Source organism: Dama dama, chromosome 12 (genome assembly GCF_033118175.1).
Source record: "Dama dama isolate Ldn47 chromosome 12, ASM3311817v1, whole genome shotgun sequence".
Taxonomy (NCBI): domain Eukaryota; kingdom Metazoa; phylum Chordata; class Mammalia; order Artiodactyla; family Cervidae; genus Dama; species Dama dama.
Window position 1 is genome coordinate 69014911 of NC_083692.1, and position 21257 is coordinate 69036167.

Sequence of the window (21257 nt, forward strand, 5' to 3'; positions counted from 1 at the left end):
TTATCCCTCTAATTATAGGAATTAATCCTCTTACTTATGACTAAAAGGTAACGTCGAAGGACGTCCCTTTGATGTGGAAAAGCATCATTTGTGACTCACATTCAGACTGATTAAGGAATAATTGTTGTTAAACGCTTTACAAGAGGAGAGTGTTTAATTGAGGGGCATTCGTAATTTTACGGCTTAGCACAAAATTAAACGTAATTAAAAACTCAGAAATTCCAACTGATTTTCCAATTATTTTTATTGTCTGAGCTAATTGTTACACAAGGGTATCACTTCACCCCAAAGGCATTACAAAAAAAAAAAAAAAAAAAAAGCAATCCTACCTTTCTCAAATTTTCAAGGCGAGGATTCACAGCTTTCTCCAGGTCCAAGCCAGGTAAAGACCTTCCCCACTCTCGCCCCCTGGGTCCCGCCTCGCGCCCCTCCCTCCCCCACTGTAATTAAGCCTTTCAGCCACTCTCCCCTTTCGGTGAGTTCCTGCAACACCTTGGGATGTGCGAAAGTGATGGCAGTTCTCTTCTGCAGATCATTACAGCAAAACTGGAAGTATCTATAGAAGGCTGATGAATTTCTTGAAGTAACACTTGTCATACATGGCGGCGAGATTAAAAAAAACCTAAGTAAACACAGCTCTCTGGGGGCGATCCCTCGACGCCTCTGCCTTCGAGTGTATGGCAGGAGGGAGGTAACACGCAAACAGGGACTGGGAGATGTTTATAAACGTGCGCACGAAGACATGCAGATGCACCCAGAAAACTTTTTTTTTTTTTGGCCAAGGCTTCTCAGATTGTGAAATTTTTTTCTAATATCGGGATTACTGGAATAAAGCAAAGCTATCTTTGTATATATGACTTCTCTTAATGTCCAAATAGATTTATTTAAATACACCAAAAGGTTTATAAAAAGTGCTTCAGTATTATAGAAAGAAACACATCCTCACAGATAGTCCAGAAGTGGCCCTGTCTTTCCTATCAGTCTTGGAGGGAATCCTAGAAAACAAAATAAAAAGCATAAAATTAGGCAGAATATGAATTTATAAATTTCAATTAGTCTAGACTGAGAGTGTGGAGTAGTGGAATGTTTGCATTTCACTAGTTTCTCTGTAATTTCATTTTAGGATAGAGACTTCAGTGGATTCAAGCTTTCTATCTGACTTTCCCATCTACCCCTCATAAAATAAATGATTGCCTCTGATCTGATGTGCCAGGTGAAAATGGGTAGAATTAAAACTGTCAATTCTGCTTCCAACTGGTGTCTTTTGATTGAGTTCAAAAGCTTTTAAAGGTAAAACGTGCGGATCATTTATATGTGTTGTTTCTTTTTCTCCTATCGCGGCTTTTAAGTGAAAAGAAAAAGTATTTATATTTCCAAATTCATTTTCCCTGGAAGATTTGAATCTTCCAGGTAATTTGATGATGGAGCCTAACACATGTGATCCCCTGTGCCTAGTGAAGCCCGGTTTACAAGAGTGCAGTCAAAGAGGTACAGTGAAGTCTGGTTTTTTTGGTTTTCTACCTAAACGGTTTATTTGGAGTTGAGATGAGGCTATTTAAATCAGAAGCTTTCCGAGTGCGTGTTGTTCAGTCGCTCAGTCCTGTCCGACTCCTTGCAACCCCATGGACTGGAACATGGTCCAAGTGCTACAACACTACTCCAAGTGCTAGAATACTATTTCGGAGAAAAGGTTGGAGTAGGCAGAGTTGGAAAGAATGGAGGAAGGATCTCTGAAAGTTAGAAATGGTGAAGAAGACATGTAATCCAAGGTGGAAAATTGACTAAAAGAGGCACTGCACACTGTAGCTGAGGCAAAGATTGCTGAATCCTTTGAAGAAACTGACACGGATTTTCCAGAGCTGGGAGGAAAGAGAGAGATGGATTGGGGGTGGGGGAATCCTAAGGTGGGCATTTTATGTAAATGAGTAAATTCGAAATGTAGTACAAATCCAGTATAGTAAAACTGACAGTTCTGACAGTATTGACAACATAAATATATGTTTGAACACTGCACTTTCAGACACTTAACCGATGAAGCAATAAAAAAAATTCGACTACAATATTTCAAATAATCGACATTGATGTTTTGATACATCATTTTTATACTCCAAATCGATCTATCACTCTGGGGCTGGTCAATTTTAAGTAAAAATGGGCTGCAACTATTTGCACCTTGGCTAATGATGACCTAATAACAGCCTTCAATTAATTACACCTAAATTGTGCTTTCTATCTTCAGGATGAGAGCAGGAGGGGGCAATTCTTGAGGAACAGAACCTAACACTTGAGTCATCCTCCACCCTCCTTTCTATTCTATTTTTGAGATTGTGGGGAGGGGAGAATTTTAGAGGTGGCAAGAGGTCTTTGTGTGATCACAGACACTGCAGGCTGAAGGCCCCTAGCTTCAAGTAGCCACTGACTGGGTCTTGTACTGGGAATATGGTCCTCGCTTTTACTTCTCAAGGTCAAAACTAAATTTTAGAAAATGCAGTCACAAAGTTGATCACATGATTGACTTTTATGCAATCACAAAGTCCCCCAGGTCCCATACTGTTTCCTCCATTTCAAGAACTAGATGGAAGAGACTTGCTCAACGAGAGGACTGGAGATGTCTCTAAGACTCAGTGTGTGGAGGGGTGTGTGTGTTGTGTGTGTGTATGAGAGAGAGAGAGGATTTTAAAGTACCCAATTGGGAGTTGAATCTCTCCTTCTGCCCCTGTCCCCTCTAACTCCCCACCCTATGCTAAAGGTTTACCGGCTACTGGTTTTTTCTTATTTCTTTAAGCCACAAATAAGAAGGAAGACAAATCTCTTCCAGAACGGAGGGAGAATACTGATGAGTACCGCATCCTCAAGCATGATCCCCCAAGTCTCTGTTACCTTTTTTTCCTTTGCCCTCCAGTGAGTTTTCCTACTCCCACTTTTCTTTCCACTCCTCTCCAAATTTGATGTGGTAGTGATGGTGGGAGAGGGAGGATAAAACTAATTTATTATTATTTTTTCAAATAATGTATTATTTTTTAAATCCAGGACAGGCCGAGGAAATAAACTGGAGCACACCGCTGTGCCGTAAGAATCCAGGCGGTGGAGGGAAGGGGGGCCGGCTGGCGCCCCCACCCCAGCCCTCTCCCGAAGGGCTATTCTCAGCCCTGCAACGCCCCGACCCTTCAGTCAAACTCGCATTGAGACTCGGCCTTCTGACCTAAAACTTAGCCGGGCTCCACTAGACGGGATTCCAGCGTCTGACTTCTTTCCTCTAAACTTCACAAATGCAGTTTAAGTCCTTCCAAACCACCGCCGGCTGGGACGATGAGACTTAAGCAACGCGTTAAGCTACAGTAAGATGAGAATCAAAGGAAAAGGACGCGCGTGGCCCACGTTGGGTGAAGGTGGCCGTCCTATAAGAGCTCCGGCGCCTGAGCATCACCTGGTTCCGATGGTGTCAGCCTCTGTCCGGGTCTTTCCAGCGGTCTGCCCGGCAGATGGGGTTGGGAACTAGAAAGGGGACAGTAGGAAGAGAGGAAAGACAGAAAGAGGGGACAGAATCAAGATTGCGGAAGAGATAAGAGAAAGAGAAGGCGAGAGGAAGAAGAGAGGAAGGAAGAGACCGCGGGAAGGAGCCAGAGACAGCGAGAGCAGCGCACGTCGCGCTTGGAGCCCCGCCAGATAGCGCTAGAGGGCTATTTATTGAAATACTTTCCTACTGCGAGATAGGATAGGAGCTAAAATTGGGAGAAATAAGAAATAAGGCAGAGCAAAAGGAAAGAAAGTACAATCATTCCACCCCGTCTTATTTAAGAAGAGAAATTGTGGGGTGCCTTATTGTTATTAATTGGGGGGAGGGGTGCATGGTAGAAAGCCTAACTGGGGAAAGGGCCAAAACCCAAGACAAACAAAAAGAAGTCCCCTTCCTTCTCTTGATCCCAACTAAGAAGAGAATAAGCAAAGTTAACAGGTAAAAAAGCCAGTGAAATTCTTCCTAGAGCAACTTTCAGAGCTTTTGGTTTCATGGCTGGGAAGGTCAAGAACAGTTCACAAGGATGAGGTGAGCTTTATAGAGAGATGTTTTTAAAGTAATAGATGACTGCAAGGGGGTGGGGAGCAGGAGGCAAACACGTTACTGAAAACACCAAATAAAATATAGATCAAAAATTCCAACGGTCAGCCAGCAGGTTGGAACAGAAAGAGAACCCCTTTGCCTTTGTCCTGGCGATGCTGGGTTCAGGGCTGTGTCTGCCAGCCGCAACCAAACTCCTTGAATAACAATTTATACTCTGGGAGGCTTGGAGGAGAAAGCTGCACTACAAAAATTCCCTGTTGCATTCAGAACCCAAAGAACAGTGAAGCAGATGGAGAGAGAAGACCTAGTGACCGAGGTGCAGTTCAGGGAGAGAGAGAGGAAGAATAAAATATTCGGATCCTATTTACTTGCTCAGGTCAGTAATGCAAGAAAACTTCTTTCAAACCATAATTTACTCAAAATATTGATTTAGTTTTATTCTAAAAGCCCAAGCATCTCACATCTAGCTTCTCATTTTAAAATGGCACTCTCCTTGTACCTAAAGGAATTTTTTGAATTAAAGTAATAATATCTTTCTCCCAAACCAGCCAAGAGAGCCTCCACAAAAAAAAATTAACCTTATAGAGGAAAAAAAAGAAAGAAAAAAAACCCAAACTCTGCTTAATCCAAAATACTCCAATTCAAAACATTAACTAAAGTTACAAATAAGATTAAGGGTGGATCTATTTGTTCCTCTAGCGAGGTGCCAATTGTTCTAACTGTTGTAAGAAGACAAAAAGGTTTTAAGCCCAGTGATTTTAATACACAGATTAACACTTCAGACTTTACAGTTCTGAGGAATTTGGAGTTTTCTGTGCTGAGGACCTATAACTTTATAGGGGGAAAAAGGAGGAAAAGACACATAAGTTCCTACAGGAAGGTGGGCAAATTCACCCAAAATAGAGTCTAGGTTTATAGATGCTCATTTCAAATTACTCTCCATAAATCCAATGCCCTTTAAATTAAGTAACTGTAGAGCGATTCAATTATTCTTTTAACATCTTGAATGTTACCTATAATATCATTCCATGTTGAGACAAAAAGCGAGAGGGAGAAGGAAAAGTAGAAAAGAAGCAGTTCTAGAAGTCTTGGGGATGCTCCAATAAGCAAGAGGTGATTAAAAACAGACCCTTAAGTTTGAAAGGCCCAACTCCCCCTCCCATTCACCTCCACCCGATCAGGTCCCCTCCCTTCACCTTTTTTTTTTTCTTTCTCATTCAGTGCCCCCACCCCACTCCAAAGCTCAGTAGCCCATTTGGGATTCTGAAGAAATAGACTTCAGCATCCATATTTGTTCTGGGGCACTTGTAAAATGCGATTTGTAGAAGGTCTTCAGCCTTCTGATTGTCTTTGAATTGTTTTTACTGAAACAGATCTTTTGCAGTTAATGAGTCCCCACGCAGCTGGACAGCTCCTCTCGGACACTAAGAACTCTAACCCCAAAATGACCCCAATTTGACACCGCAAGATGAAATTTTACCGCCTGTTAAAACCATTTCCAGCCTGAGCAAAAGGGGCTGACTATTGACGGAGGTGTGTGCCGCCTCCTGCGACCCCCATCTCACGCCCGTCTCCCGGCCCTGCCCCACCTACTTTTCCTTTACCCCAAACGTGGCAGAGCAGATGAGCCTCGAAGTCCCGGAAGGGTTGCGGAGGCTGAGAACGGAGCATCAGCAAGATACTATCCTGGACTAGAAATCAGAAAGCCTGCGTACTCCACTGCTTTTGAGTAGTTTCAATGGGACTGCAAAACTGGGAGTTAGGGGAGACCATGAAGTTCTTAAATGTTCTTCAGTTCTATTAATAAAACATCAGCAAGTTGGTGATTAAAAGTAATCATCCTTTGAATTCATCAGATTGACCAAGAATGGACATCGTGAATCACCTCCAACTTGATCTTGTGTGTAATTGACTGCACTGCGATGCTATTTTAAACTAACAGTTTCATAATTACGTGCAACTAGGTAAGTGAAATCTCTTTAGTCGCATGAAATTCGGGATTCTCCCTTTAAGAAACTGGTAAAATTTTAAATGACACAGATTTTCCTCCTGGAGGACTTCACTTTTAACATTCTCACACTTCTTAACTAAAGTCTTTGGAGTTAAGGATGATTGGTTGGTTTTTTCCCTTAACAGTATCTCAAAATGTTCTATTTCTCTCTCCCTCCCACCTCTAACCAGATTGTCCTAATTACTTGCTTTAATGTATTCAATAAAATTCGAAAGTAGTTACAGAATATCAGAGCAACAGAGAGAGACAGGGAGAGAAAGGAAGAAAGAAGTTCAGATTAAAATGCCTTCTGCATCGCCCAAAGGATGAAAATACATGAAAATAGAATTCAAACTTTTTTCTTTTGTAAAGCTCAAGATGATCACGGAATAATCAACCCATTATTAGCTTAACAACTGTTTGAAAATATAGAAATCATCAATTGGTCTGAATTGTTTTTACTCGCATGCACTGCCGTGGAAGAAACACTTTGTAAAAAATCTTCGTGTAATTTTTCTAAATAAAGGCTGTAGGAATGCTACTCACTTCACAATATCAATAAAAAAAAAAAAAGTAATGGTAAGAGAAGTAGAAGATAGCAACTTCGAATGTTTAAACTGCGATGCAGAGGTTCGGTTCCAAGTTGATTTTTACCAAAGAAACATTTTCAAGGAAACTGAGATCCTTCAAAAAAGAAAAGTAATTGGCGCCTATTGCTTACTATATAGGACACTTAAAACAATAATAACCCTATTGGCGACAAATATGCAATATTGATAACAGGAACAGTTAGAAGAGTTAAAAACTTGAAAACTGAGTACAAACTTCTCAGCTAGCGGTGCTGCACTGGGACCGTGGATCCACCAACATAAAGACCTCTGCTAAGTCGAAAATGCTCCGTAGCGAGACCAGTTTGATTTTTTTCTCTCTCGGTCATCTTCCCGCCTCGGGTTAACCGAATTCGAACAACTACCTCTTGTTAATAAAATTCTGGAAGTCAACTTTTTCTTCTCTTTTGCATCTTCTTTTTTTTTTTTTTTACTCACCTTTCCTTATATGTCCATGAGCAACTCAGCAACAAATACGAAAGATGCTTTTAATCTTGGAGTTCTTCTGGGAAGAAAAAATGAGGTGGATGGGGAAGGACCCTCCTCCCAACATTCAGGTTTCTCACCAGTCGGCTCTTGCCGGCTTGAAGCCTGGCTTACGAGTTACTGAAAACGTGGGCTAGACTCTCATCCCGAGGCTCCGCGCGCCCGGCTGTCCTTGCTCCGGCCACCCCAGGCAAATACTGCGCGATCCACGGCCCCACTCCCTGACGTCGCCCTACCCTCGCCTCTGCAGGTCCCTCCGCACTATCTTTCTTTTATATGTGAGGGCCGATTTCCCGCAGACATCATTGTTATGATGGCTCATTTAATCAAACTGTTTAATTGCTCCGGTAATCACTATCATCATCACAGGTGCTCAATCATTCATCATTTTTGGAGGGCTTTATTGACCTCCCGAGCTCATTCCCCAACCCTATTAAAACCGAGCCAAATTTCTCCGACTCCGCTTGGAGTCTCTGCAGGCTGCTGTCTAAGCGCAGTTGAGTTGCCCGAAAGCTTACAGTGAAGCAGAGAAGATAAAATGGGGACTTAAAAAAAAAAAAAAAGAAAGAAAGAAAGAAAAGAAAAGCCTATCAGCCTTTTCTCACTCTCTCTCACATTCTCATCCTCTGTCATTTCCTCTCTCTCTTGTCTGACACACACACTACTTTATTCCTTTATTCTCCTTGTGCTGCTCCTCTCCCCTCCCCCGCCCCCCCTCCATCTCTCGGGAAGTCGCTCAAACCCAGCGCAGAGGATACGCTACTTTCTATTCTCCAGAATGGGTTCAAAGTTGGAGAAGGAGGCAGCTGTTGAGGAACAGTCTGTTTTCAATTCTCTGGGACCATGAACCACGGCGAGAGCGAGGAGCTGGGGAGAGAGGGCGCGCTCCAAGCGCAGGGCCTGGCTGCTGGGCTGCCTGGAGCCAGGGGACGGCGGGGGATGCGGAGCGGAGCGCGCGGGGAGACCGTAGCTCCGCCCCCAGCTCCGGGCCCCCAGTGATTGACGCGCAGCCGCCGGGATACCCGCGGCGCGGAGGTGAGGCTGGGAGCAGCTCCAGCCAGGGATTCGGAGAGACACCGGCTAGAACTACTTTCTACGCAGACCGTGTGGGATAGCTACCTTTCCCCCCACACTCTGATTCTTTTTATTTTCGAAAAAGTTCATTCGGAATTGGCCCCATCTTCCAGATCGCCCGATGTAATTAACACAGCCATTAGCCAGCGGTACCGCGCCCTGGCCTCGGTGCCCCGGGCGACCGCAACAAAGCTGGTCCGGGAGTGCGGGCCAGTCCTCCACGCTAGGCATCTCTTTTCTCTTTCTCTCTCCCCCTCTCTCTCCCGCTCGCTCCCATGTTTCCCAGCTCTAAGTGAGTTCCACTTCGGAGTCGCACACGAGTCGCGCGCGCGTGTACATACACCCACCACACACACACACACACACACACCCGTTGGCAACATCAGACAACATCAAGTTCCCAAACGACTCTCTCCCCACTTCCTCCCTCCTGATTCCACTGCGACCCCCAAAGACTCTCCGTGGTGGCCCTCGTCCGCACAGCTTGGAGGGAGTGCTCTCTGAGTTAAGCTGGTTTCTTCTTGTCCTAGTAAAAAATGAATGTTGACAACAAGGGTCCTGGCTCTGCACAAGGAAGAAAGTACCACTTAAAAACAAAAACAAAACTCTAGCCGGGCGTTGGTACGGTCTGCAGATCCTGCTGCTTTTGAGTGTTAGCAGAAAGCCTTCGGGGCGCGACAGTCGGCTGGTAGAGGAGTAGGGGGCCGCGGAATTAAAAGGAACAAAAGCAGGAGCGCCATGCCAAACGTCCCCGACACGACCCCGTTAGGGAGGAGCCGGGAGTGATGGGGAAATGAGCTAGAAGTTTTATAGAAAAAAAAAAATTAAAAATCTGAAGCTGTACCGTACTTTCCCTGTGGTTTTCTGCAGTTTTCCTCTCTGCGCTCTCCCTGTCTTCTTCATTCTCATTCTCTCTTTCCCTCCCTCTTTCCTCACGTGCGCGCGCGCGCGCGCACACACGCTCACACACACACGCACACACACACACACACACACTCCTCTTCCTCCCTCCCCTCCTCCCCCCGCGCCATCCCCGCGGAGGAGCAGCCTCGCTGATTTGCTCGGGTCTGCCGGGCTCCTGCCTCCCCTCCCCCTTCCGCCCCCCGCCTCCCCCGCCCCCCCAACCGGGGCCGTCCGATCGCACTCGCTGCATATCAGAGGCTCCGCGCGGCGCGCTCCTCCTCGCTCCCGCTCCCCACTCCCGGGATGTGTCTCCGCCGCACGACGGGCTATGGCCACCACGACTTCCGGGTTCCGTCATTTCGTTCTCCCGCCGCCGACCCGCGCCGCCAAACTGAGGCTCTTCTATAAGCCAGGCAGCAGCCAACCTGCCAACACCTACTGACACTCACTCATCTCCCAGAGAGAGAAAGAGAGCGAGAGAGAGCGAGCGCGAGAGAGCGAGCGCGAGTGAGAGCGAGCGAGCGAGCGAGAAAGAGAGAGAGGGAGAGACAAAATACCTACCAGGAGAGGGGGGGAGGAAGTCCAATTTTTGCAAACTATTCGTTTTTTTTCTTGATTTTTTCCCCTCCTGCTTTCTTTGAACGATACTTTAAAGAGAGAGGATCATATTATAGATACAGCGGGGGCAAAGCTAAAAGAGGGGGGAGGGGGAGGAAAAAATACAAGAAGCAGAAACCCCTCGCGGAGTTTTACTGGAAGAAAAAAAACGGGTCTGAAAGATTCCTCCTCTTCATCATCATCAACCATCATTCATTCACTACCTTGACATTCCGGGCTTTGATTGACAGCTGGAGTGGCAAAAAGCCATGAAACACGACAGTTCGGTTACATGTGGGCTGCTGACGGGCCGCTCGTAACCTTCAGTTCGGGGGCTTGACAATTTTTTTTTTTCTTCTTTTTCTTCTTCTTTTTCTTTTTTCTTTTTTTTTTTTTCCAACTGAGGGGAAGAGAAGAGAAAGAGGGGGAAAGGAGGACCGAAGAGGAGGAGGAGGGGAGGGGGGAGGAGGAGGAGGTGGAGGAGGAGGAGGAAGATCAGGAGGAGGAGGAAGAAGAGGAAAAAAGAGAAAAAGAAGAAATATCACAGGAAAAAAAAAAAAAAAAACTCTTCGTTGTCTTGCCTGGGCTTTTTTTTTTTCCCCCTAAAAATAACATTGGAAAATTGGGAGAAGTCTCCTTGGTTTGGAAAAAAAAAAAAAAAAAAAAACAGGAATCTTCAGCCTAGATCACTTTCTTATCCGGACTGGGATATTAAATATACGACACATCCAGGAGTTTATTGGAGCGCAGACTGATGGCGCAAAGGGTAGGTTTAAATCTCCAACACTTACCTAGATATAAATCCTCTCCTAAGAGGGGCCTGTCCCGATGCCTCCTCTCCCTTCAACGCTGCTGCTGCTCGCTGCTTGATGATGGCGGCCAGTATTTAAAAAAATAGCAGCAAAATTATTCATCGGCTTCTTTTCCCCCCCGTGCCTCTGCGTGTGTGCGAGTGTGTGTGCGTGCGTGTGTGCGTGTCTGGGCGCGCGTGTTTCAGCGCTGTGCGAGCGGGCGGGCGGCGAGTGCGTGTGAGTGGTGTGTGTGTGTGTGCGAGTGCAATTGTTACACGCTTTCGCCTCGCTCCAGCTTTTACCCCAGCAGCGCGATTCCCCCGGTTCTCCTGCTGCCGCCGCTGCCGCTGCCGCGCCGCTGCCGCCGCTGCTCCCGCGGCTCGGGGCGGGCACCGGCTGCGTAGGAGCCGCCGCCGCCGCCGGGGCCGCCGCTGGGGCCGCGCTGCCGCAGCCGCTGCGCCGCCGCCTAGACTAGCCTGGGCTGCTTGTTTTGTCTCTGAAATTGACAAGGACGCAGGGAATCCGCTGCTAAATAATGTTTCTGGTAACTTTCACGTTATTCCCCCCACCCCCCCACCCCCACCCCTCCGCTCCCTGCCCCCGGGGAGGCACTGGCCCCAGTCTTCCCTCGTCCTCGGCGTTCTCGTCCTGATTATTAGCGTTTTTCTTCTCTTTATTTTGTTTCATTTCGCCTTTTGATTTATTGGATCCTCTGGAGGAGACGAAGGGGGGCTGGGGGTGGGAACCGGGGCTTCCTCCTCTCACTAACTCCACTTCTCCCTCGGTTGGCTCGCTACGGTTCTGCTGCCTCCGGCCCGAGCGGGACCTCCCGGCGCCCCTCGGTCCCCGGCCTCACCGCCCCCTCTCCCCGCTCTCAACGCCGATCTGGGTTCATACTTTTTCATTTTCTTTTTTCTTTTTTTTTTTAAATTAAAAAACACCCACCCTCCCAACTTTCGACTCCGTTGTTTCGGCTGGTTTGGTTTCTGTGTGTTCAACTCGTGCTGGGTACTTCCCTCTGACTTTGTTTTTATTTGTATTTCCCCTCTCTCTTTCTCCTGCCTCCCCCGCCCGCCCCCTCCTCCTCTCTCTTCTCCCCTCGGCTTTCTCCCCCGCTCGCCTCTCCGTCCCTTCCCCGCTCTGCTCGCTCTCTGCTCCCCGCTTCTCTCCCTCTCCCGCTCGGCCCTCCCGGCTCTCCCTCGCCTCCCGCGCCCCCCGCCCCTCTGCCGGCTTCTGACAGTACGATGAGCTGCCCCACTACGGCGGGATGGACGGAGTAGGGGTGCCCGCTTCCATGTACGGAGACCCCCACGCGCCGCGGCCGATCCCCCCGGTTCACCACCTGAACCACGGGCCGCCGCTTCACGCCACGCAGCACTACGGCGCTCACGCCCCGCACCCCAATGTCATGCCGGCCAGTATGGGATCCGCTGTCAACGACGCCTTGAAGCGGGACAAGGACGCGATCTATGGGTAAACCAGCCCCCACCCCCTCCCGACCCAGCGTACGGTGTGGGTGTGAGTGCGAGTGCGTGTTTGTCTCTGTGGGGGATGAGGGGGTGGCCGGCCAAGTGGGGAGTCCTTGCTCCTTAGGGTGGGGGGCGAGAACCGCTTGCCATAGGAAAGGACCGTGCGGGGGGCGGAGGGGGGTCGTTGCTCTTCTGCCCCTGGACTGTGAGTCCCGGGAAGGTTTGGCTTCGTCTGCCCCCAAGGCCCCGCCACTCTGGACCCCATAGCCGGGAGTGACTGAGTCCTCACAATCTGGCCAGGGCCTTCTCCCCAAGGACGGGATTCCTGGCCAAAGGACGCAGAACTGGGCCCCCTAACAGAGGCCCTGACGAAGGAGAAAGTTTCCTGCCCAGGAGGAGCAACTTTTTTTTTTTTTTTTTTTTTTCTTTTCTGTTTCCTATCGAGAGTCCGGGAGTCACTAAATGCAGCTTGAGCTGGGATCAGGGCTGCTTCGGTCGGCCAGGAAGTCCTAATCACCCTCTTCTTAATTCTCTGTAAATAAAGGGGGCAGACCTTGAAGTGCAGCGGGGTGGAAGGGACTGCTGCTTGCACAGAGCCGCTCTGGAGGGGAGTGAGGGAGATGGCTGGAAATTATTTTAAATTCTGAGAGAACTCAGGGAGGGCTGGGGTTGCACGGCCCCAGCAAGTACCACTCGGGCTGTCCCAGCGGAGGGTAGGTGAGGGAAGGCTGTGGGATGCGGAGGGGAGGGGACAGTCAGTAAACAGCAACTGTGCCTGAAGCAAGAGGCCGCCTGCATCCCAAAGTGTAGCTAAACCGCCCGGAGGAACACAAAGGGCAGACGCGCACGCACACTTCCAAGTTTTAACACTCGATTTATTTATTTTTGCCTGCTGGAGAAATGTGGTCTTGGGAAGGAAGCTCTTTCGCGTGTACCGCGTGTAACTGGCCCACACACCCAGGCTTTTACTAGAAGTGGACCAAAGAAGTTCATAAGGCGAGGGGGTGGAGAGGTTAGATTGAGGAAACATCACTGGTGAGGGAGGCGGCGGTTGTAGATGAACCGTGGGCCTCCTGTGACTTCTCCTATGCAGAAGTTAAAGCAATCTTGGATTTCACCGCCTGTTCCTCTCTTGGGAGGTCAGGGCTGGGTCTCAGGGGTTGGTTGGACGGCCTCTGTAGAGTGGGGAGTGGGTCTGGTTCAATTCCGGGCTCCAGACTGCCTCAGCTTACTGGATGCTTCCTTACGTTCGAACCGAGGCTGTTTATGCTCGGAGGGCTAAAGTGGCCAGGGGCTTCTCCCACCACATCTAAGGGAGTCCTGAGCTGAGGGAAAGGGCCTGGCCGTCCCTCCTTTCTGTTTCTGGCCCAGGCTCGGCTGCCTGAAGGAAGGGTTGTAAAGTGTGATGCGTGTCTGTGGTGGTAAGGAAGGAATCCGAACCCTCCAAACTTGTTGATTACAGTTCTTGCTCCTTCCCCTCTGCACCCGTCTCCGTGTGTGTGTCTCTGCGTGGCGCTGCCCGTTAGGCACCCGTTGTTTCCTCTGTTAGCTCTGGTCTTTGAGAAGTGCGAGCTGGCGACCTGCACTCCGCGGGAACCCGGAGTGGCCGGCGGAGACGTCTGCTCCTCCGACTCTTTCAACGAGGACATCGCGGTCTTCGCCAAGCAGGTCCAACCTTCTTGACCCACTAGCCCTCCTGCAGCCCCTCACTCCCCCCTCCCCTTTCCTCGAGCTTTACTTGAAAGAGGAGGAAGAGGCTGGGACACCCGATCTGTCCCTCCGGCCCAGTCCGCGCTCTGCGCCTCCTCCCCATCCTTGAGCCTGGAGGCGAATTGGAAGAGGAGATAAATATGGGTGTTTGTTTTCCCCCCAGCCAGGAATACAGGGGCTCGACCCTCGAATTAAAGTTGACCTGCTCCTAATCTGGGGCTTGGCCTTTTCCCCCGCCTGCAGCTACTTGAACAAGAATTGGGGATAGGGGCTTTGAGGGCCCCCGAGAGTGCCCGGGAGGGAAGGAAGCTGGGCGCCTCTCGGGGCTGTCGGCGCCGGCGCGGAGGTGAGGGAGGCTGCAAAACACAGCCCCGTGGACGGCAGGATAAGCGGGTACCCGGGCCCAGAGAACCGCCCTGAGATCTCGGCTCCAGCTCGGTGGTTCCAGGTATCCCTTCATGGGGCCAGGATCCGAAGGTCCAGATTCCTTTTCAACCGTCCCTCCTGGGTTTTTGTTTTTTCATGTATTTTACCAAAGCGCCTCTTTTCTCCGCCACTGCCCCTCCGCCATCCCCACTCGCACACGACAGTTTAGTCGGTGACAGGGGTTTTTCTTCTTTTAAAATGGAGTGATAATTCATGCTGACTTTCCCCTGCTTCCTATAGGTTCGCGCCGAAAAGCCACTTTTTTCCTCAAATCCAGAGCTGGACAATTTGGTAAGGCTCACTGTGGCTCGCCTGTCCCCAGCCTGGGCCCCCTCCCCTGCCCAGAAGCACCCGCTTTTCCCCCCACGGAGCTCTGGGGAGTTTAAGCAGAGCCCTCTTTTTGAAGCTCCAGAGCGACCGGGAGGAAGGGAACAGCTTAGAGCCCCCGCCGGGGAGCTGGCAGTGAGGGGCGGGCTGGACGTCAGGGCGCGCGGAGCCCCGGGGAGGCAGTGAGCGGGGACGCGGCGCCGAGCGCGAGAGCAGGGGATGCGCCCCGGGTCTCGGCCCCGGGAGCTAGGCGACGAGAAGTGAGTTATTTCCTCTGTTTGCCGGGGCAGGCGGCCGAGCCCGGGGCAGCTTACCCGAAGGAAGTAACCGCCTGCGCGGCGGAGGGCGGGCCGGGAGGTGGGCGGGGAGGGGGGGGCGAGGGGCAGGCCAGCGCAGGCCACTTTTAGGTGCGATTCTTTTGCTAATTTGCACAATTTCAATATTAAAAGTACTTAAATCCGCTTTCAAAGGCCCTGCCTCGCCATTCATCTGGAGTATTTCCTTCTTTAGTAAGGAGGGATTTCGCAGGGTGTGCTGTTCTAAAAAAGCTTTCTCTCTCTAGAGAAACGACTTTTTTTCCTCTTCCTTTCTTTCTCTCTTCTTTTTCTTCTTCTTTTTTTTTTAAAGTTGGCCTGAGGTCGAGAGAGGGGACAGTTATAGAGGACTCAGGAGGAGAAAGAAGGCCTGTCCTTAGGAAGGCAGCCCTTGCAGATAGTTCAGTACATGTGAGGGGCAACGATACTAAATGCCTTGGCATAGGTTGAGTCAGATTCCCACCCCGTAGCCAATGAGGCAGAGATGATCAGTAATCACTTGGTTTTCCTGACGATTTCTTGATGTGTGGGTTTTGCCTGGCCACTTGCCTGCGTCTTCTCCCCAACCCAATCCCCTCACCATCCCCCAACTAGGAATCTCCCAGTGGCAGCAGTCACAGAGCCTTAACTCCATACTCTAAAAACTTTTCTTCCAGATGATACAAGCAATACAAGTACTAAGGTTTCACCTTTTGGAGTTAGAAAAGGTAAGCAGGAAACGACACTCCCCACTTTGATTTAGTCACTTCCCTCTCCTGGTGGAGTTGGGAGTGTTTTTCAACAAACCTCCAGTCTGAGCACCTGGAGAGATTTTGAGCAACTTGTTATCTTGTCCTTCCCTCAAATTGCTCTTCAAACCCAGGGGCTCGGAGGATGGGTGAATTAAGACAGCCCTGCCTTTTAAAGTAGCCGCCTCCCCCCCCCCTCCTTTTTTTTCCCCAGGCATTCAGGATTATTTTGAAATGCAGCAAACCATTTGTGTTACTGGACATTCAGCCTGCTTGCGTCTCTATTAGGCCCAGGGCATGCATTAGGTGCTAGCAGAGGGAATCGTTCTGGCTAGGGTGTCTTTACCTTGCTCTGCAGCTCAATCATTTTCTCCTGGAAACATACAAAATTTCTAGCTTATTGAATCGCAAATGCTAATGCTGTTCCCAGTTCCCGAGTCCTTACGTTTTGATGTTATCATCAAATCGGATTTTCCCCCCAAGGAGTCCCAGCCTGAACCCAGTTATTTCCACTCCTGTTTCTGTTCCCTTTATTGTAACTTGTTGCTCAGGGAAGTCTCTGGAGAATAATATCTGCTACAACAATTGCTCTATTGTTTCCTTGCCTTCAACTATTACACCCATTAATTAGAGTTAGTTTGGAAGCCATGGCACTGTTGCTCTTTCCAAATGTAACCTTGCAACCTGATATTTTTTCCCCTTAAAAAAATGAAACAAAACCATGACAACAACAACAACAATACAAGCTGAACCCTTCACCATGACCCTCCTTCTAGGTCCATGAACTGTGTGATAACTTCTGCCACCGGTACATTAGCTGTTTGAAGGGGAAGATGCCTATAGACCTCGTCATTGATGAAAGAGACGGCAGCTCCAAGTCGGATCACGAAGAACTTTCAGGCTCCTCCACAAATCTCGCTGACCATGTAAGTCTGTGAGCTTTTGGCATTCTTTTAAGACCACTGGGCACAGCAGTTTTGAAAATTTTGTTGTAACCTCTAGCTCCACTGACTGAGTTTCCTTTTTTAAAATAAAAAATATGGTCTCTCTGGGACTCTCTTCCTCCCTTTCTCACTACTTCTTCCACACCTTTCATCTGTATTTCCCTCTTCTTGGACCCCTTCCTTATTTATGTTGAGAATAAAAAAACCCAGCAAGTTGATAGAGTGATTTGTGCTTCTAATGTGTAAAGTTTCCTGGATTTGGTTACTTGAGTGTTAGCAAATTGTCTGCTTGATACGGTGACCGCTGCCTTTTCTGTTTTCTCAACTCTGTAATCAGAGCAGCAGGGAGAGAAGAAGGCAGGAGAGTTAACTGGACAGGATAGGAGAGAATTGGGGAGCAAGGACTGATTTCTCAGTCTCTCGCAGAGACGGCAATTCTGAGAATTATTGACAGTCTTGCATTGCATTTGAAATAAAAGGAGTGAACCCATTCTAGTTTTCTGAGCTTATGCTGTATAGAAACTTATTGTCAGTGTATGAACTTACTGCCAAGTGCCTGAAGCATCTTGGTAATAAAAGACAGTAACCTTGATGAAACAAATATTAACAATGTATTACAGAAAGCTGAAGGGAATTGTGATTGAGTAAACCTAGGTTAGTGGTTGAATTTTAACACTGAAAGAGTTGGTGAATGAGAACGGAGAGTATAGTAAGGAGGGACCCATGTGTGTCAGGCCAGGAACGGAGATTTCTTTCTATTCTGTCTGTTTTTAATCCTATTTTGGAACTGATCTAGTGAGTCTGATGCTTAAAAAAAAAAAAAAAGCATATGTAGTGAGACTGAAAATTTGAAAAAGAAGCAAAGAGAAGAAAGATTGCAGCTGGTAGGAAAGGCAAGAGTGGCGAGGTTAAAGAGTGGGTGTGAACAGCAGTTTATTTATAGGAACTCAAGCCTGGGGGTGGGGGACAGGGTGTCCATAGATTATAGTCAATTGAACTCACAACCTAAATGATACAGGCTATAGTCTACTAACTTGATGGCTGAAATATTAATTTAGCACTCCGTGGAGTTAAATGGGTGTCGAGGCTTGAAGGTAGTTTGTATCACCACCATCACCCCCCACTCCTAGGTGGTAAGAGGAATGAGCTGAGATGCCTTGAGAATAAGTTTCTCCCCCTCCTTCTCCAAAAGTTTTGAAAATATACAGTCACAGATTTTAATGAGTAGCCTTTGTGCTCTATGGAAAGCCATATAGCCTAAGGACAAAAGTTTTAATTTAAAAAAAAAAAGAAAGAAAACGTCAGTCCCGAAGTCCAGTTCTGAGACAGAATAAATACTGTGGTGTTGAAAGCTCCCATGCCTGTCTTTACTCTTGGCTTTTTCCATCACTCTGGGAGGGAGATGTTGGGGAGCTCTTTTAAGTGTATTCACTGGAATCAAACGGGTGCAACAAGCAGCTATGGAAAGTTAATTTGCTGATATGTAGCTATATGCTGTGTGGTTGTGGTCGGCAAGGCATGACACTGCCTTCAAAGTATTTGTTGTTGTCATTTACTTGTTTATTTTCATTGCTTCCTGTTTCTGAATTCATGTGCATTTTGCACTATTGGGGGGACTGGGAAGGCATTTAATTACATGGTTTGTAGGATGAAAAGTTTACAGTTTTCTGCAGCAAAAGCTTTTCTCATGTCATTTCTAGGGGTCTTGACTACTTGGTTTTCTAGAATAGTTTCTTGGAATTTTTTTTTTCAAGTGGAGCTAGAGCATGCTGATGTTTATATAGAAGAGATAGGATAAACTAGGCTGTTTATAGAATTGGCTGATCAACAATGCCAGTTTATGGTACTATTTGGAATATTAAATTATACTCAGGAAAGAAGTTATATCTCAGAAGATAGTGCTTTAATAATGCAACAGTCATCATCTTTAAATAAAAGAATCAACTGTAACATTTGTTGCCTCTCTTAGAGGCCCCCAATCAAGTAAATATGACAACTGATTTATTTTGAACCCATGAGGGCTTACCACCTCATTGGGCATCATAATTTAAAGCCTTTTATTTCCTAGTCTGAACTATAACATTTTTACTTTAGCCCCCCTGCTATTTGTTTGCAAAGGAAGCAATAATTTGTTCCACCAGCAATCCGAGTGGGAAATGGTGAAGTTTGCCACAGATTTGAATTTTATGTAGGAGATGAGAGGAAACCTTGGAGAGTTTTTTTTGCCCTTTCTGGTACTTTGGCACCATAAGTGTATGAATGTATTCTTTCCCAAGTCTCCCCCTACAGAGTGATCCTCTTATGTTCAGCCTCTTCTGCAGGCTGCTCCTCTTCCCTCACTCCCCCCAGCCACAAAAAAGTGAACATACCTCCTCAGACCCACTACCTGAAAAGGGGTAGGAGTGGGACATTTTCAGCATGTAAATGTATCCAATTTGAATCTCCGGGTTTACTTTTTCATTTGCTTTGATATGCATATTTAATACATTGCCCCAGGCTGGATCTCATTTGGTGCATGCTGGTGCAGGGGTGATGATGAGCCACTTCAGAAGGACCGAGACAGCGTGTTGTTTTCTCTTTTTTATCTGCTGGCCCACTATTCTGATCTACTGGCTTCCTCGTGGTTTTATTTGCACATGAAATGCTGAGAACATTTCAACTTATTGGCTATGAATAATGACAGCTAAAAAAGAAGTATAGTTTAATTTGTTGTGTGCCAAGGTTTCTCTTCTGGAGGTGACAGTTTGTGACAGCTGTTTGACACCCCCAAAACACATACACCTCTATCCTTATTAAGTGGTATCAAGCTACTTTGTGTGAGGGTGTATGTGTGTGTGTTTAAGGAAGGAGCAGCAGGGAGAGAGAGAATGAAAGAGAAAAGAAAGAATACGTGTGTGATTCTGAGTAGTGGGAAGCAAAGACAGAAGCGTGGAGCAAGGTATTAGGCACCAAAATAGTTTTGTTTATTTTAAAAATAGAAATATATAAAATTATTGATATAATTATCTCAAAAGCAAGTATTTTGGGCCAACTATTAAAAATGAGTTTTACATAACTCTTGCCTAGTGAACCAGGTTGTTGTCATGTTGATTTCACATTCTATAATATTCTATAAATAATCTGATGTAACCTAGATGCATGAATGGAAGACTGCCATAATATCTTACCTTCCATACATTAAATTCATTTGTTCGTTTCCTATTGACACTTACATGATGGGCATACTAATAAAAAAGTTTGGAATTGAATAGAAAATAAAAGTTGCAGCATGGGCTACACTGTTTAGGAGATTCATAGTGAATGCTTGCTAATATTTTTAATATTATAAAGATTTCATCTTATACTTTTACTATCATATAAGAGTAATTATTATAGGTAGGAAACAGCTACCTGTAAGTGTTATAGTATTCTTTGGAATATTGGGGAGGAAAATATAATGGGGAAAAGAAATAGAACTCTGTTTTCCATCTGCAGTTCTTGTTAAGTTTCCTAGATATTCAAATTTATTTTTTAAAATAAACTTGTCAAGAAACTACTTCTTGAAAAAAAAAGTTTCAACTTGAAAACTGTTGTGGCATGATTATGCTTTTCCTAGTCTGTAGTGTTTCTGAATAATAGGTGATGTCCACATTATCTTCTTTACATAATTGTACATCAAGTCTTTAGATCGAGTGCAGACAAATGAAATATATCTTTCTACTTACATTTAAAGATATTACATATCTTTAGATCAAGTTTAGATAAATGAATTATATTTGTTTTTGAAATACATTCTCTGACCTAAGCTCTATTGGCCTGAAGGTGCATAGTTATATAGTTATTGCTATAATGTGCTTAAGAAATTGCACTGTATTTGTTTTTTGGATGAATTAAGTATAGGGGAGAAAATGCAATTGTATCTACTAAAAATTAATGGCAGGTGCCTAAAAACTGACTGGCTCTGATAAGCTGAGTAATAAAAGAAAAATTATTTAAATTTTTATTTTGAAAGCTGTAATTTAAGTGAAGATATGCTGTTGTTTTCTTTCACATCTCTGAATGTGTCAAATTTGTTTATGTCTACACAGTTTTTAAAAATTGAGTTAAGTCAAAGGGGAGAATCCCCTGAACCTCGTTCCTGACAGAATGCAGGCAAGTGTCTGAAAAATCAGCAGGGAATGGGCAGTGAGGAGAGAGAGCAGTCTAAGTGATTGGTCTATGGAATATAAAAGAGGAGACATTGGGATGTGAAAATAACATTAATAATATGAATGATTTATCTTATCAGATAATTTCTTACGTTCTGGTGTAAGATTAGACCTCACCGTATGTTATCCAAGGTCTTGGGGGACCTGTTTCAGGAAGGTTCCACCTCTGAGCCCTGTCCACCAACTCAAGGAGACATGGCCAGGGGCATAAGTTTTCTGTTGTTGTTGTGTATTGATGGCTTTTCTGTTAATTTCCCATCGAGAATAATTATGTTAGTGAAATCATGTAGGTTGTGCAGTTGGAGTATGCCTTCAGAGTAACTGCAATGAGATGAAATTAAACAAAGGTGCACTTGACAACCACAGATATCCACTATCAGATGAAAAGTTTGATATTTTAAAAATTCATTTTCTCATTTTTTTTTCAGGCTTAACATTCTGTACAATATCCCATTTCAAAATTACAGGAGACATTTTATAACTTGATAGTAAGCTAATAGTATAAGAAATTTCTATCTTCTCTAAAAGTTGCTCCATCAGAGGAGGAATCCTTTGCAAAGAGTGTTTGCCACTTCCATGAGAGTTGCACACATATTAATTCTCAAAGCTTAATAGAGGGTGGAAGCAGGGAGATGAGGGAAAG

General features: G+C 46.3%; 1 protein-coding gene across 5 annotated transcripts in view; it reads left to right on the forward strand.

Annotated features, from left to right (window-relative positions):
* The first annotated feature begins 10226 nt into the window (after window positions 1–10226).
* Window positions 10227–21257, forward strand: part of MEIS2 (Meis homeobox 2) — a 219663-nt gene continuing 208632 nt past the window's right edge. For 2 of the 5 annotated variants that reach the window (XM_061157622.1, XM_061157624.1), the window contains exons 1-6: window positions 10951–11053; window positions 11750–11982; window positions 13505–13646; window positions 14355–14405; window positions 15412–15462; window positions 16260–16409. In XM_061157622.1, coding sequence (XP_061013605.1) covers window positions 11045–11053; window positions 11750–11982; window positions 13505–13646; window positions 14355–14405; window positions 15412–15462; window positions 16260–16409 — 636 coding nt within the window. In that variant the 5' untranslated portion in view covers window positions 10951–11044. Of the gene's footprint in view, window positions 10485–10950; window positions 11054–11749; window positions 11983–13504; window positions 13647–14354; window positions 14406–15411; window positions 15463–16259; window positions 16410–21257 lie in introns of those variants that run through there. The other 3 variants (XM_061157623.1, XM_061157621.1, XM_061157625.1) reach the window with 3 other exon arrangements.